We start from the raw sequence: 18115 nt of genomic DNA, 5'->3' as shown, positions 1-18115 counted from the left end.
TCCTTGGGCTAGACTCCCTAACACTGCTACTGTCATCTGAGCACTCTCTAGTGGCTACGGTTCAAGCGCTTTGAGTCTACCAGGGGAAAATGTTATTTGTCTAGTCTTGTCTGTAATTTTGATCCCGTGATTGTAAGTTTTAAATGCCCTACCTGGAAAGTATATGTGCAAATGGGGGAGGGGTTTGTTTCTGACTCTAGTTCTCTTTTTCACAGGTGGCTGAACTCCTCACTTGTCACTCAGCTCAGCCTCCCAGCCACAAGCGTCTTTACACGGCTATTACATGCAGCCAAATGGTAGCATTTGTAACATCATGCGTGACACGTTTGACGCACAGTGAGGTTACCTGAACGTCAAACAATGTCATACTGCATCTGAGGATGGCAGCTGCCATGTTCAGATGCCACTCCATAGCAGGCGCGGAGCTAGGGGGGGTCGGGGTAGGACAAGTGCCCCGGGGCGCCTGGTCCCCAAGGGCGCCCAGCTGAGCTTCGGGTTTTTTTTTTTTTTTATTTGTGCGGGGGGTGAGGGGAGCAGAGAAGAGGGAGAGCTGTGCGGACGGTGGGGAAGGGGGGCAATCTCCCCCCTCCTTCCCTCACCTTAGGTGCTCTCCCTCCCTCGCTGTCCCCTCCAATGTCCGGGTGGCTGGCAGCGGCGGGCGGAACTCACCTCCGTCTCGCTCCAGCGCCGGCTGGAAGTTCGGGTGCGCAGCCGCTGCTCTGGTCTGAACCAGACCAGAGTAGTGGCAGATCCATCCGGCGCTGTGACGAGACGGAGGTAAGTTCCGCCCGCTGCTGCCAGCCACCCGGACATTGGAGGGGAGAGCGAGGGAGGGAGAGCAGCTCTTCCTCTCCTCTGCGCTGCTCCCCTCCTGCTGGGGAGGGGGACACCTGACCTGGCTACCTACTCTGGGCACATATACCCCTGCCTACATATATTGGGCACATATACCCCTAACTACATATACTGGGCATATACCCCTGGCTACCTACTCTGGGCACATATACCCCTGGCTACCTACTTTGGGCACATATACCCCTGGCTACATATATTGGGCACATATACCCCTAACTACATATACTGGGCATATACCCCTAGCTACCTACTCTGGGCACATATACCCCTAGCTACCTACTCTGGGCACATATACCCCTGCCTACATATATTGGGCACATATACCCCTGCCTACATATACTGGGCATATACCCCTGGCTACCTACTCTGGGCACATATACACCTGGCTACCTACTCTGGGCACATATACCCCTGCCTACATATACTGGGCATATACCCCTGGCTACCTACTCTGGGCACATATACACCTGGCTACCTACTCTGGGCACATATACCCCTGGCTACCTACTCTGGGCACATATACCCCTGGCTACCTACTCTGGGCACATATACCCCTGCCTACATATATTGGGCACATATACCCCTAACTACATATACTGGGCATATACCCCTGGCTACCTACTCTGGGCACATATACCCCTGGCTACCTACTCTGGGCACATATACCCCTGCCTACATATATTGGGCACATATACCCCTAACTACATATACTGGGCATATACCCCTGGCTACCTACTCTGGGCACATATACCCCTGGCTACCTACTCTGGGCACATATACCCCTGGCTACCTACTCTGGGCACATATACCCCTGGCTACCTACTCTGGGCACATATACCCCTGCCTACATATATTGGGCACATATACCCCTAACTACATATACTGGGCATATACCCCTGGCTACCTACTCTGGGCACATATACCCCTGGCTACCTACTCTGGGCACATATACCCCTGCCTACATATACTGGGCACATATACCCCTAACTACATATACTGGGTACATATACCCCTGGCTACATATACTGGGCACATATACCCCTGGCTACATATACTGGGCACATATACCCCTGGCTATATATACTGGGCACATATACCCCTGGCTACATATACTGGGCACATATACCCCTGGCTATATATACTGGGCACATATACCCCTGGCTACATATACTGGGCACATATACCTCTGGCTACATATACTGGGGACACATACCCCTGCCTACATATACTGGGCAAATATACCCCTGGCTACCTGTTCTGGGGACATCTATACTGCTGGCCACCTATTCTGGGGACACCTATAGACCTGGGGCTACCTATTTTTGGGGAAGCACTGCTGTCAGATTGAGTGTATTTTGGGGAACTGCTGCCAGGTGAGAGGTGTCTACCATATTAAGGGGGCATTCTACCTATTTATGTGAAATGCTTTCTATTTATGTGCCTTATGACTGCTGAATTTGTCTTGTTGGGGGCCTCATGGTTACTGAATTTGTCTTGTTGGGGGCCGGGGGCCTCAAGATCGCTGAATTTGTCTTGTTAGGGGCCTCATGATTGCTGAATTTGTCTTGTTAGGGGCCTCATGATTGCTGAATTTGTCTTGTTGGGGGCCTCAGGATTGCTAAATTTGTCTTGTTGGGGGCCTCATGATTGCTGAGTTGGTCATGTTGGGGGCCTCATGTTTGCTCATGATTGCGGAATTTGTCTTGATGGGGGGGCTCATGATTGCTGAATTTGTCTTGGAACATGCTGGAAGGTACATACTGAGGGAGGGTGGGTGAGCGTGAGCCTGCTAACCTCCATGTACATTTGAAGGGACGTGACCAAATGTGGAGCACCCATAACCACGCCCACATTTGGTCACGACCCTTCACCTTAGGGGGCGCATTAATAGTCTTTGTCCCCGGGCGCTGAAAACCCTAGCTACGCCTCTGCTCCATAGAGGGTCACCTGTCTAACGGCCAGTGAAAGGGATCAGCTGACGTGGTGATTTCTCCGCCTTTAGCTACCTGTGGAAGAGAGATCTAATGCTTCTTAGGAGGTGGTCAAAATGACAGCTTTTATAGCTCTGCAATGACAGCTATACTTTAAACATTTGAAATTCTGAGTTTACCATAATTGAAACCTTGTATTAGAATAGTAAGGAAACTGCTATTGTTGACCACCTTCTTAATATACGACTTGCCTGGCAACATTATGGATGCTCTGGTTGTAATGATTTTAATCACTATTTAGAAACCGTATGATGGTGGTGGTAATGGGAATTATACTGGCCAATTAGGTATGCTGGAATGTGCGGTGCTGCAGCAGTTCACAAGAAGTGGAACTTTTGGCTCTCGTGAACCTGAAGTGCATTAGTCTGTTAAGAAAGATTTACCAAAAGTTGAAACTGGAGATGTGACTGGAGTATTAGGCCTTAGGAGTTCTCAGTACATATACTTTGCAGTATTTCCTGTATTGGCAAGCATAGATGAGTTAGTGTAAGCAGGTATCATCACTAGAAGGGAAAGCTGTCATCATGTATGAGGAACACAATTACTGGTGCTTGAATAAGGCCCCATTCACACTGCACGTGTTTCCAGCCGCATTTTGGAAACGCGCACAGGAGGCCGAGAGGCACGACATCAGACAGTGCATAGAGTGCACTGTCTGATGTTCACACTGCATGTGTTCCGGACCTGTGTGGTCCGGGAACGCATGCTGCACGCATTTTTTGTAAAAACGCGTGGCTGTCCCATTCACTTTTCAGTGATGGGATCAGCCACGCAACGCACACAAACGCGGATGGTGTGCGTTCGCATGCGTTGCGTTCCGCACGCATGGCCATCCGCGTTTGTGATGTGAACTTAAGCTGGTGTTTTTGTTGAAAATATGCGTTACACATCGTGTTTCAAGAATACAACCCTGGCCTGCAGTACTGATAAGTGTGCAGAAAGATTTATTGTTACATTCACACTTCTAGGAAAGTAAATGGCTCCTACAAGTGTTTTCTTCACTTTGCACTCATACAGAGACTGTGATGAAAAATGCATACATACATACAAATTACACACCTGGTCAGAATGATTGCTTGCTCTCTTCATATAGTCACTACAGTACTCTGAAAGTAGTTGTCCATACAGTAACTCTGTACTTCTATTGCTCACTCCTTTTCTTTCACTGTGTCATTGAACGAACACACACACACACACTCACACTCACACACACTCACACACACTCACACACACACTCACACACACTCACACACTAGCTTTCAATTGATTCTAGATTCTAGCAATTGACCCTAAACAAAATGTGTGCACATTGAATAGTGTATGGCCAGCTTTACCATGCCTTTAGTGTGATGTGCATGCTGGGGGATGATCCATTTTAAAGGAGTCCAGATATTCATACGACTCATAGTAATGATTATGATTTTCATGAGAAAATGTTTTCACTGTCATGAAATACAACGTTCATGTAAATTGGGAATACCCTGTGCGTTGACTAAGGTCAAGAGGAGATTGTGCTTATTCCAGACTGCAGCTTTATAGTAAGCATTGTAGGCAGGGGAAAAACATTCTCAGAAAACTAGCTACAGTGGCTTCCTATTCTTCATGACTTTTATGTATATTAAGACTTAAACTAAATTAAATATTTTTTTTGTAACCAAGAATTTGGGCATAATAGCTACCGGTAATTACGGTAGAAAGCTTCTCTGATCCTTGTTTGTTTTGCATGTGCCGTGCTCATAAGCTGTCCCTTTTTTCACCCTTTTTAGAGATGTCAGGAAATTTAAAGAGTCAAAGAAGCAGTTTGACAAGGTTCGGGAAGATTTGGACATTGCACTAGTGAAAAACGCTCAGGCCCCTCGCCATAAACCACATGAAGTGGAAGAAGCTACGGGTACCCTGACCATTACCAGGAAGTGCTTCCGGCACCTAGCCCTAGACTATGTACTACAAGTGAGTATCATTTATGTCCGCGTTTGGCTGGAGTGCCACTTTAACACGGTTCAGCGCATTTTCAGTACGTTTTCAGTTGTGACCTTTTGTTGAGAAGGAAAGAAAATACACCGTTTGTTACAGATAAATTTAAAGGGATACTGTAGGGGGGGGGGTCAGGGGAAAATGAGTTGAACTTACCCGGGGCTTCTAACGGTCCCCCGCAGACATCCTGTGTTGGCGCAGCCACTCACCGATGCTCCGGCCCCGCCTCCGGTTCACTTCTGGAATTTCAGACTTTAAAGTCTGAAAACCACTGTGCCTGCGTTGCCATGTCCTCGATCCCGCTGATGTCATCAAGAGCGCACAGCGCAGGCCCAGTATGGTCTGTGTCTGCGCAGTACACTCCTGGTGACATCAGCGGGAGCGAGGACACGGGCGTGCAGGCGCAGTGGTTTTCTGACTTTAAAGTCATAAATTCCAGAAGTGAACTGGAGGCGGGGCCGGAGCATCGGTGATTGGCTGCGCCAACACAGGATGTCTGCGGGGGACCGGGTAAGTTCAGCTCATTTTCCCCCGACCCCCCTACAGTATCCCTTTAAGTACATTGAAAAGACCATTGCAGGCCTTATTTCAGATACTTACCTGATTATGATTCTCAAATATCATTGCAGAGGTTTCCACTGTGTTCTTAACAGGAATTTCTCAGTGAAAGGTTTTTTGCTATAATCGTTTGATCACTCTCAGACAAAAATGTATGCACTTTGTCTAGGTAACATGCTTTGTGCAAGATTCCAAGAAGGTCCTGTATACAGCATACTGTGTCACCATCAGGGCCGGATTTCTGGCAAGGCCTCATAGGCCATGGCCTAGGGCACCAGAAGTTTAGGGGCGGCTCAGTGAGGGGCAGGAAAGCTGTTCTATGCAGTCATCCCTATCTACAAGAACAGATTTAACCTTTGAACTCTCTGTCCTGTACTTGTTCCGTCCCTGCAAGACCTGTAAGCTCTATTCTGCAGGTATACATCAGTCTAACTCTCATGGTGACGCAATGGGTCCATCATTAATGAGATGGCAAGCATAACATAAAATTTAAAAACATAACTTCTAATCTATACAGGTATTACTAAAATAGCTATTGTCTTTGACACCAATGATGGAAAGTAAGGCGAATTCTCATTGGGGCACACAGAGATAACAACCATACAGATGGTATAGTTGGCCTTGGGCGGTAAAAAGTACAAATCCGGCCCTGGTCACCATGGCTCTGAGAAAGGTGGTTGTTTTTTTTGTGTGTTTTTTTTTGGGGGGGTGGGGGGGTTGGTTGAAAAGATCACAACTACAATGGATTATTTTTATTAATACAATTGACAGTTAGTATTAACGGTGTTGTGGTAGTTCCTGTAAAGTTTATCTCCACCTTCCATAGGGACGGAAGACTCCTTATCAAGTCCTTTCTATATATTTTTATAGTTTATGTATTTCATCAAACTGTATTACCTGGGGTTTAAGAATCACCTGGACCTTAAGAACGGCCTCTCAGGCCCCCAAGCAAAACTTTCATGGTGATTTTCACCACCCATACACATAGTGACTAGTCAGTCTGACCCCCCCCCACACACACACACACACACACACACACACACACACACACACCCTCCAATTAGTTTCTGCTTTGGTGAAACAGAACATCAGTGTTCAGTCATTTGATAGAAGTCCAGATGCAATTGGGCCTGTCACTGTTTGAACTGAGTCAACAGAGAGGGTGATGAAGCTGCTTACCAAGGGCATAGCTACAAATTATGGAGACCCCCCCCCCCCCCCCCAGAGAAATTTTGATGGAGTCCCTTCAATGTTTACAACCCTTCATTCCATGGCGAGAGACTGGTGGCCCATCTGCTGGGGGAACGTATAACAATTGGCCACCATGGTTCCCTCCCTCTCATAACAGCAGGACCACCATGACTCCCCTGACCCATAACAAGTATTGCCTCCACAACCCTTTTATGGAGGGGGGTCCTTTAACTATGGGAGAGACAGCCCTGGCCACTCCTATTTACACATATGCTGCTTACTTTTAGTTAGCATTGTGTAGCTTTAAAGCACACCTGAAGGGTTTCAAATAAAAAATGTGAGCTGCAGAAACTGCGTAGTCCTGATATCCCCGATGCTACTCGTTGTCTTCGGGGTCCTTACCCTTCCATGACCTTTTCCCTACACAGCCTACCACATTACACAAAACTTTGGAGAAGTGAATCTGAATATGACATGCACAGGTTTGAAACTATCCATGCCCATTGAAAGTAAACGCTGGTGCACATCTGTTTACTTTCACATACAAGTGGTCTTTTAGTGGGCAATGCGTGCTTCAAAACACATATATGCACAGTTCAGATTCGCTGGTACACAACCATGGGCACTATCTGCAGATTAATCGACTGACAAGCCAGTCAACTATTGGCAGAGCAAGGATCAGGATGCCCACTGAAGATGAGCAGCATGAGGGGTGTCAGGGGTAAGATAAATAAAACAATACACGCCCAAATGTGCTTATTTACTGGATCTATTCAAAATGCAGTACGCTGTACTCCCCACAGGAGGGTGCTGTGAGCTAAAATTTCTCATTGTTACCTCCACATAATTAAAGTTGTAAGCCTGGAAGCTTGTCTTTATTACCATTCATTCATGTGTCTTGTCTGTATAACGGTTCGGTTTACAACCTAATGTCCCCACCACAGACATACAAACTCCTACTCCTTCTATATTCAGCTTAGATGTTACTAGGAAATTGGCATCTTTCTTAATTGTGTCTAAAGGTATATGGTTAGCATTATGATCCTTGCTTAATTTCCGAGTGTTTCTGTACTTGAAACACCGCACAGCCGCTGAAGTGTAAAATGCCTGATCTGCCCTCTTATTTTATCGCTCCAGGTCAAAAGATTTACTAGGGAGTTTTCTGACACTTGCTGATGCATAACACAAAACAATTCTAAGTTCAGGGTGAGTACACACACCCAATCTTCATTGGCCAATGTTGCCACGTCTGTGTAAATATGAGACCTTATCTAATCAGTCTGTTCATAGTATTCAAAGTCTGGTGGTCCTTATACTACATGGTGGTAGTAAAATTGCCCTATCATTGGTCAATCAAAATTGGATGTGTGTACTAAGCCTCAGTTTGTAGGATCACATACATTCTGCGTATTCAGCAGCTCTTCCGGCAGCATAAAGGGGCCTTATTTATGCCACTATTGTCTGTGCTTGTTTGTTTTTGAACTCGAGTTTATTAATCATTTGAATATGAGAAAGCAAGTGATCAGTTACCACCAATAAAGTGACAAAAGAAGAAAGATAAATACCAAGAGATTTTTCCTATGGTTTTGTGATCCTAAATGCAGTATTAAGTCATTGTTCTTTCTTTCTCTAGATCAATGTCTTGCAAGCCAAAAAGAAGTTTGAAATTCTGGACGCTGTGAGTATTTCTGAGTTCTGACATGTGCCTGTTTATAGAATGGGTGTTCCATTTTGGTAGATGCAGAGGTTTCAAATAAATTCTTACACACATCTTCGTAAAATGGTTTAATGTATCAGTGGAAATGCCTCATTTCTGGGAAGATCATTGTAGACCCTCAGATAAGGCTGCACTTTGGTGTTAAGGGGCATGAGAAGTCATAGTCATGCATGGAGAGGTGTGTTTAGGGCCAGGAAGGGGGTGTGGCTGTGATTTGACTTCCTGCTCAGAAGTCCATCTAGTGATGAGCTTTGTCTGTGGTCCATACATCACATTTAGGGATTGGCAGGTAAGTTGTGCAGATTCCTAGCTGCAACCTGTTAATGGGAGGCCAGGGTTCGAATCCTGACTAGGGTCAGTACCTATTCAGTAAGGAGTTCAAGGCAAGACTCCTTAATACTGCAGGGTGGCCTCTTCAGCGCGTCCCAGTGGCTGCAACTCTTGAGCGCTTTGAGTCAGAAAGGAGAAAAGCGCTATGCAAATGTTCAGATTATTATTATTGCCTTGACATCCCAAATATCACCTGCACAATCTGTAGCCTATAAAAAATGCCTCCTGTATCTTTTACACCATTTTTAAATGGCTCTGCTATCCTCCAATTTGTTGCTTGTGGCACTGATTCATAAGTGTGGCATAATACATGCAGCCTATAATTATTGGTGGTATAAATAATTATTACTAATTTCTAGTGGTATTAGGCAGCTGCTAGTGATGCTTCTTTTGTAAGCTAGCCATGCCCAGGAATACATTTTGAGCATTTCCACAACACCAGGAAAAGGCATTCATCTATAGCAGCTAGACTTCAGTCATAAAAGGATATCTAAATGTAAAAGGGGAAATAAAACAAACACTTGGCTAGTACTGGCCATTTAAGCACTCCTATAACCCCCTGCTGTGTTTCCACAGACAGACTTGTGTATGACCTTCTAGGTCACACCAGCTGCCAGCAGACACACTTGGAGAAGAACTCCAGTGTTTGGTATGGTGTAGGGAAGGGTTACGACCTTTGTCAGATTTTTGTTGCTGTACTAGAGAAGAGGCACAAGCGCTTCCTGATTCCAGGGTACTGCAGCTGAGGAAGTCCATTCCACAGGATATATAAACCAATGGTCAAAAAAACCTCAGCGCTGGCAAAGTAGATCTTGCATTGCTTTAAAAGTATCCTTCTGCAAACAACAAATGCTCAGAGACACAATGTGATGTCACCAAGATATGAGTTAAAAGCACTGATCAGTGTCCTAGGGTACCAAGCAAAAAATGTATTCAAAATGTTGCATAAAAACACATACTCACATTGTGGGTCCTGTACAACAGGGACCCAATCAACATAAGCAAGCCTTAATGCACTTCAAATGCAAGATAGTGTAGTAAGCTTGGAGTGCCAATATGGTCCTCTTCTATATCGGCTGCTTCTGTCAGATCTGTCCATGTTCATAACACTTTTTTCATTTATCTGAAAAGACTTCCATTGCTCATCTCTTTCCATGCATCCTGTGTGTGTGGAGAGATGCTTTATTCCCTAGGCTGTCTGTCTTTACGGCTGTTGTGTTATTTTTAGATTTCTGTATTCTGTCCTTGTGCTGATTTGTTAACCTTATTATATTTCCGCCCCATTCCTCCAGGTAGAATATTATTAATAATTCAGATATTTCCGTCATCTATCACTCTGTTTTCTATTTGAAAAGTATTTTGGTCTTCCTGTCCTGTTAACATAAGATTCACATTTTAAACAAACATACCTGCTCCTTCCTGCTAGTGTCACATAATGTTCAGTATACAGTCAGTATGGGATGAGACATTAACCCCGGACTTTCTGCCACTGGCTACTTCTGACTCCCTCCCCTACCTTATCCTTAATCTCAATATTAACCTGTTGGATTGACTTCTTATCAGTCTTATCAGTTCTTTGAACAATAGCAAAATACTTTTTTTTAGGTGTTTAACCTTGCTTCACAACAAGAGTTGTGAAAGCATAAAAGACCGCTGTTGAGCGTGTGTATGGGGCTCAACAGTTGGATTGACGTCTTATCAGTTGTTTGAACAATAGCAAACAACTTTTTTTGGTTTCAACTTGTTTTGGTTGTTTCAACTTCAACAATGTTTGATAATTGTGCTGCATAAAACACAGCTGTTGAGCGTGTGTATGGGGTTTTAGCTGTCTGTGGCCAGTTTGACACTAACCTCTTAATAACTAGACTTCTTTAAAACTTTCTGTCTTAATGTCTTACCTGCAGAAGGTAGGCCAGTCTTAAGCTCCATACACAGGTCCAACCTAATGCACAACCAACCGCACAACAAGTTCTTTAAATGAAAAGTATGTACACACACGCCAACCAACTAAGCAACCAACTCACTTAAATACAATGCGTGCAGGCTAAATGACAAACTGCACAACATGTCTGAATTAAAAAAATAACAAAGTTGTTCAAAAGACTTGTACACACGTTCCATCCTGCCTGATTGTTGGGCAGATAGACCACCGGTTGGATCTGGAAAACAACATGTTATCAGTTGGTTGTCTGGTTGTTTGTCAGCTGTACACACACCCAACTATCTTCCAACACACGAAGTTTGAAAAACAGTTGGACAGATTTTTGCTAGGTGTGTATGAGCCTTTGTATGCTTGCCAGCTTAAAATGTGAAAAGTTAAAGGAAATATGAGGTGAAATTAAACTGAGGAGACAAACAATTGTATCTATCCTACTACTCCTAAAAATGACCCAGTAGAAAACCGGGGCTGCAGCAAATGGCACACAGACGTTTGGGGGTCTGGAAGAGGCCCCAGGTAAGTAAAGATGCGTATAGGTTCTTTACCTCGGATGTCCTTTTATAAACAATTTGGCCTGCAAATTAAAGAGAATCTGTACTCTAACATTTTTACAGCAAAAAGCATACCATTCTATTCATTATGTTCTCCTGGGCCCCTCTGTGCTGTTTCTGCCACTCTCTGCTGCAAACCTGGCTTGTAATTAACAGTTTTAGGCAGTGTTTACAAACAAACTAACCAGCTTCTGATAGGCTCACATAAGCAGAGTGTGTGAGTCATACAGAGCCTGCAAGGGGCCTGGAGGGGGTGTGTATAGCTTCTACCAATCACAAGCAGCCCTGCACATTCCAGCTTTAGCCCGACTGTGCCGACAGAAGGAAACAGATTAGATCATATAACAGAGATAACACAGCCACTGTGCAATTAGGAAAAGCTGCAGTAAGCCAGAGCACATTAGAACAGGCAAAGGAACTTATAGGATAGAAGAACTAAGGCTGAAAAGTTTGTTACAGAGTCTCTTTAAAGTATGTAATATATTTTGACCTCTTATGTGATTGAGTTTGACACCCCTGCTCTAGATAATAGGCAAATATAATCGTTGCCGGCCAGGAGTCTTCCTGTGTCTTGATTGTGCTCCATCCTTCAGTAACAGCTGTAAAAATACATAATTGATCTTGTAATTTAGCCATGAGGCTATTGGAAGATCGACGGTTTCCCCACAGATCTGCTTCGACTATGTGAATTATTTATTTTAACTTATACAGAAAATAGACATTATAGATGTTATAACTTCCATTTTTATTCCTCTCCCCAGATGTTGTCTTTCATGCATGCCCAGTACACCTTCTTCCAGCAAGGATACACTTTATTGAATGAATTGAACCCTTACATGAAGAAACTGGCATCAGAGGTAGGTGTGGCTTAAGGTTGAGATCATTGATCTGCATGCAATTGATTCTGTGTTATGTTTTCTGTTCATTAGTCCTGCCTTTTTCACAGCCACACTGCTTCCCTTCCTACATCCTGAGAGGCCTTTCACACTGGCGCGGTGCGGCATTTTGCCGCAGCCTAACACTAGGGCAATGAAAGTCTATGTGGTAGCTTATATTGCGTGCAGTGCGCTGTGCCGCTTGAGGTACCCTATCTAGAGTGCATACCTACGTTAACATGCGACTCCTGCGACTGGAGCGTTAGAGAGCCTCAATTCCTGTATGGCCTGCTGCTAGACGGGGATTATCGCATATAAACGCAGTCATCCACAAAAGCCTGTTTTTCCCCGAACCGCACCACTACTGCCAATATGCAGTGTGACATCGGCCTCAATATTGTTATTGGCCTATCACTGTGGTGGGCAGCTGCATCAACCAGTTGGAATTCATCTGGACGCATGGTTGAACTAATAACGTAGTACTTTGTGGCACCTTTTTGTGAAACATGAACATGTGTGCAGCTTTAAATGTAATAAAAATGGCTCTAAAAATGTTAACTGCGAAATAATTCTTGTCATTTATAGCTGGACCAATTAGTCATCGACTCAGCTGTAGAGAAGCGGGAGATGGAACATAAGCATGCAACAATACAGCAAAGGGTAATGTTTATGTGATTGCAGTTGCACACTGTTGTATTCAACACATCCTATGACATGTTGAAGGGATATATATATATATATATATATATATATATATATATATATATATATATATATATATATATATATATATATATATATATATATACATATACATATACATATACATATACATATACATATATATATATATATATATATATATATATATATAATATATATATATATATATATATATATATATATATATATATGTGTGTATATATTTGTGTGTGTGTGTATAGGAGTATACACACACACACACACACACAACTCTCTGTACTACACTCTGTGCACATCTACATGGTCAAGGTGTCATAGGCTTGCTATACACCAGCGGATGTGGATGCTTGCCTTGCTTACAGGGACGAAAAGGGATCATTTGCATGTTCCGTAGTGGTGCATTGTGGGTAGCCACAAATGTTCACTTGTAGCTGAATTATTGCAAATTTCCTTATGTTTTAAGAAGGCAACTTTCACCAAGCATGGTCAAAGCGGAGATTCAGAGAAAGATTCTAAATTGTGCAAAATAGCTGTAATCGGTTTCATGTAATCAGATTAAAATGTGATTGAAGCTTTGATCAAGTTGCTATTATTTTACAGTTTTCTCGCATGCTATCAGTGTAAATAGACTTTCTTAGGTTGAACTGCATATTTTTACTGTATAGACAATGCATGCAAGCTAATGCAATCCATTGTTAATGTCATGTCCTTTGTGTCTAGTTTCTCTCTATTACCAGTATCTTCATTGCTATCTCACTTCATCATTCTTTGTGTCTTTATCTGAGTGCTGTTTCCCTTATGCTCATCATTACCTCTCTAGTAGTGTGTGGAATGAAGTGGTGCTGGCATATTTACATCTGTGAGGAACAATATAGTCTGACGGGAGCGTAATCAATTCATTGTGCTCTTCATTCCTTCCAGGAATTGCTCTGGCTTCCCTTTCCCCATTCAGGCTGTATAATATTTATCATTTTAGAACAAAGCTACTTGGGAGACCCTCTCTACCTTAGAGGGGGACTCGATCCTGCAAGAGACCAGCTGCTGAGCTGTGCTTAAAAACGTAGTGCATACTATGGAAGGCATGGTATTCACTAAGTTTTTAAGCACAGCTCAGCCAATCGAGCATGTTAATATCCTAAATATTTTTCCATACTTGTACAGCACCAGAATATTGTGCAGCATTTGGGGTGTTAAACGGCATTTGCAGAATTGGGCCACTGTTCACCTATGTATGGTTGGGACCAGACTTTCATAGAAATGGCAATTGGATGTTTTAGATTTCAGTGGGAGGTATCCTGCCGCTCTCCCATTCCACCGTACATAAGACCCATATGCATATGGCCCATATGCAATTCACTTTTTCTCTTGAGTTTCCTCCCCTTTCTTCTGCTTTTTTTCGTCTTGCATTTAAAATAACGTTTTAGCATTTTGCAATAGTACCAAAAAGTAGTTGAAAAACTATCAAAATAATTTTGAGTATTTTTTTGCTTGCTGGTAATTTAAAGGGGAACTGAAGAGAGAGGTATATGGAGGCTGTCCTGTTTATTTCCTTTTAGACAATACCAGTTGCCTGGCAGCCCTGCTGATCCTCTGCCTCTAATACTATTAGCTATAGCCCCTGAACAAGCATGCAGTAGATCAGGTGTTTCAGTGGTTCAGACTTATAAGTCTGATCTGACAAGACTAGCTGCATGCTTGTTTCTGGTTTTAATCAGATACTAGTGAGGAGAAATAGACCAGCAGGGCCGCCAGGTAACTGGTATTGATTAAAAGGAAATAAACATGACAGCCTCCATATATCTCTCTCTTCAGTTCCCCTTTAAAGTTGATAAAGTGAATAGCATATGTGCCAACAACTTTCTGTTCAGAGAAAAATCTGTGCAGAGATTGCTATGCAGTTTGAAAATCATACCCAAGCTTTCTGTCAAATCCGCTTACAGTTTTAAAGGGGTGGAGGATATAGAGGCACATTTGTCCATCCTCTTGGCCATCTACTGGATCACGGTTTCAACCATAATTTTGTGTTTTATGTATATGTGTAACAGAATGTATGTATGTATGTATGTATGTATGTATGTATGTATGTATGTATGTATGTATGTATGTATGTATGTATGTTTGTGTGTATTAGTTATAGAGAAACACCCAAATTAACATTCTTGTTTTTTTTTCTTTTTCCCCTCTTTGTCCTTTGTCTTTTGTACCTCAATTACGCTGACTTGCATATGACCTCCAGACCCTCTTACAGGTGAGTGTTCTGACTGATACGTGGGGTGATCTTGAAATGGGGATTGAGTTATCAGAATGCGTGAATAGAAAACACCTGCTGGCATTAGTCCAGCAGTTAAATGCTCTAAATATGGTTAAAACAAGACAAATGTGGCTCATGCAACAGACATTCACAGCATTATCCCTTTCTTTTGTGACACGTTAAGCATTGCAAATTTAAAGCTCTTCTCAGTGCTTTACTGCTTGCCCATCAAGGTCTTCATACATTTATTTTGTGTCCCTGTGACTATCTCCTACCACACAAGTTTCTTCACCTAGCCAGACACTTCTCTCTTGGTAATCAACCTGTGGATACACATGAACCGGATAGGATTCACCCCACCCCCGAAAAAAAACCTTTGCACGCTAGAAGAGAAAAAGCTTGTGACACCCATTTGGAATTTAATGGCCACAGCTTTTATTAAAAACCACACACATGTCTCAACACTTAATAATCCAAAAAGAGTATACATGTTAAAAGATAACATAACAGCATAACAATTTATCAGAATAACAGTGAACCAGATCCATTTTTCTTTCTTCCGTGAAATAACATCCTCTTGTCCGAGAGTCCCCTGGCAAGGCTGTCCACGCTTCTCCAAAAATGAAGTCCTTCTCCTTTTCCTCTGCACCTACTGAGGCTGGCAGCTTACCTGCTCACCCCGTTTGTCACCTTTTGCCCCCTTTTGACCTATCCTAGTAGACCTGGGATCCCCTTACATTAATCCAGGTTATGTGCTCCTCTTGCCCAGCTCCGCCCTGCTCTGGAGCTCGCATTCTTTCCCGTTCTCTCCTGTTCCTCTGTGTCTTATTGCTGACTCACATCAACACCCTGCCAAGTAGTCTTTTCTCACTGAAATTATTTGGCGGCATTTAAGCGAAAGTGGGAATTCAGGTGAAGATAGGTGGGTCTTGATCTCCTAGAGACCAGTAAAACTTCAGCTATCCAACGGCTAAGCAATAGTATCGTGATAGACTTGTCCTGCAGAGATGTGTTGCATAGAATAGTCATGAAGATGACATAGTCATATCTTCTAAGAATATTCACAGGGCCGGTTCTCTCATGAAGCAAGGTGAAACATTTGCATCAGGTGCAGAGATTTCAGGGGCAGCATTTTTGTACTGTGTGTACCCTCCTGAGGAGGAATGGAGAGGCTGAGGGTGAGCAGTTTGTTTTTCACAGATTAGCAGCCAGCGTGCTATTATGTTGAGCTGCAGCATGTCATGTGAGAACATTAAATGAAGCAGAGTAAATTGTCGGGTGCTGTGCGATCATTCCAAATCGGGTGTGGGGGGGGGGGGGTATGGGAGGGCATCCTCACAAAGTCTAGAACCGGCTCTTCATCAGTGTTCTCCACATAATTTTTTTTCCAGCCGGGTGGCATGAAATAGTAGCTGGGTGGGATGAGAAAGTACCTGGCTAAAAGAGCCTGGGGAGAACACTGTTCATATTCAGTTGTATACTCAAATAGGGTCCAGTAATTCACAGAATCAGAGAAGGGCTGAATAGCTTCCAGAAAAAAAAACCTATTCTATGGTAGGATATTCACAGTAAATGCAGAACTAAACTGTGCTAAGGCCATCTGGACATAATTTAACATAATGACTCATTGATCAACATTCTACAAGTGTAAGCTGTGCACAAAATGTTCTCAGGACTCTGCATGTGGACACGTAGGTATACACCAGTGCTTTGACAGTGGGTCCTTACAAAGGTCTGTCCAGCACAGTAAGGACACAGGCTCATGTTTACCCTCACACATCTGCCAACTGCAAGGATGCCAAGACCTAAACATTCTTTATCGCAGTCATACTAATGGCAGGGAGGTGTAAAGAGGAGCTGTCAGCCATACGATCTAAAAAAAACCCCACACATTTATAAGTAGATAAATACTTGCTCTACTTACATAACATATGTATTGTCTTGTCCACATTTTGATTTTAGTGATTTTTTTCTATAGTAAAAAAGAGGATTTTCCGTCTTAACTGTGTCTATTTTGAAGCCAATCCTGATGTCATTTCCTCCCTTACTCTCCTCTGCCTGATTGTGTATGCATTGCCTGCCCTCCTTCCAGTCTTCAGACACTCCCACCCAGCTCTGAGTGATTTTCTCAGCTTCTCAGCATGATAAATAATGGCAAACCAGAGAGGAACAGATGTGTGGGAGGGGAAAACTGGAAGGAAAGAGGTTTCAGCCAATCAGGCTGCATTAGTTATGTCTGAGGGGAAAAGGGGAGAAAAGTGAAGAAAAAAAGAAAACCCAGCATGCCCTGCAACTTCCTTTGTGCAGTAGATGTACCAAATAAGAGCCAGGGAAACTGGGGAATGGTGTTTTATGGATGAGAAAAGTAAGAATGGTTGTTAACTTTTGGATTATCTGGCTAGCATTTTTATTACTTGATTACCAGATAAAAATAAAGCATTGATTTTATGCCGGACAGTTAAACTTTAAAGAGACTCCGTAACAAAAATTGCATCCTGTTTTTTATCATCCTACAAGTTCCAAAAGCTATTCTAATGTGTTCTGGCTAACTGCAGCACGTTCTACTATCACCATCTCTGTAATAAATCAACGTATCTCTCTCTTGTCAGACTTGTCAGCCTGTGTCTGGAAGGCTGCCAAGTTCTTCAGTGTTGTGGTTCTGTGATGCATCTCCCCACTCCAGGCCCCTCTCTGCACACTGCCTGTGTATTATTTAGATTAGGGCAGCTTCTCTCTTCTCTCTTATCTTTTACAAGCTGGATAAATCCTCCTCTGAGCTGGCTGGGCTTTGACATACTGAAGAATTACATACAGGCAGAGCTGTCTGCACTCTGCAGGAAGAAACAGCCTGACACTTCAGTGGAAGATAGCTGCAGGGGGAAAGAAACACACAAATGATCTCTTGAGATACAAAAGGAAGGATGTATACAGCCTGCTTGTGTATGAATGTATTTTCTATGTGTGGACATACTGTACATCAGCCTACTTCCTGTTTTGGTGGCCATTTTGTTTGTTTATAAACAAACTTTTAAAAACTGTTTTTAACCACTTTTAATGCGTCGAGGAGCGGCGAAATTGTGACAGAGGGTAATAGGAGATGTCCCCTAACGCACTGGTATGTTTACTTTTGTGCGATTTTAACAATACAGATTCTCTTTAAGATCTTTTCTGCCAATATCCT

The 18115-nt window shown here is 43.1% G+C and overlaps 1 protein-coding gene across 1 annotated transcript in view; it reads left to right on the top strand.

Moving 5' to 3' along the window:
- The window catches only part of ACAP3 (ArfGAP with coiled-coil, ankyrin repeat and PH domains 3), a 254819-nt gene that overhangs the window by 179292 nt on the left and 57412 nt on the right, over positions 1 to 18115 (top strand). Inside the window, exons 6-10 of the mRNA XM_068240606.1 lie at positions 4613 to 4796; positions 8203 to 8247; positions 11868 to 11963; positions 12567 to 12641; positions 14920 to 14931. Of these exons, the coding sequence (XP_068096707.1) occupies positions 4613 to 4796; positions 8203 to 8247; positions 11868 to 11963; positions 12567 to 12641; positions 14920 to 14931 (412 nt within the window). The remainder of the gene's footprint in view (positions 1 to 4612; positions 4797 to 8202; positions 8248 to 11867; positions 11964 to 12566; positions 12642 to 14919; positions 14932 to 18115) is intronic.

This window comes from Hyperolius riggenbachi, chromosome 6, assembly GCF_040937935.1.
Source record: "Hyperolius riggenbachi isolate aHypRig1 chromosome 6, aHypRig1.pri, whole genome shotgun sequence".
Taxonomy (NCBI): Eukaryota; Metazoa; Chordata; class Amphibia; order Anura; family Hyperoliidae; genus Hyperolius; species Hyperolius riggenbachi.
The sequence above is the reverse complement of the archived record's forward strand: the minus strand, read 5'-3'. Positions and strand labels throughout refer to the sequence as shown.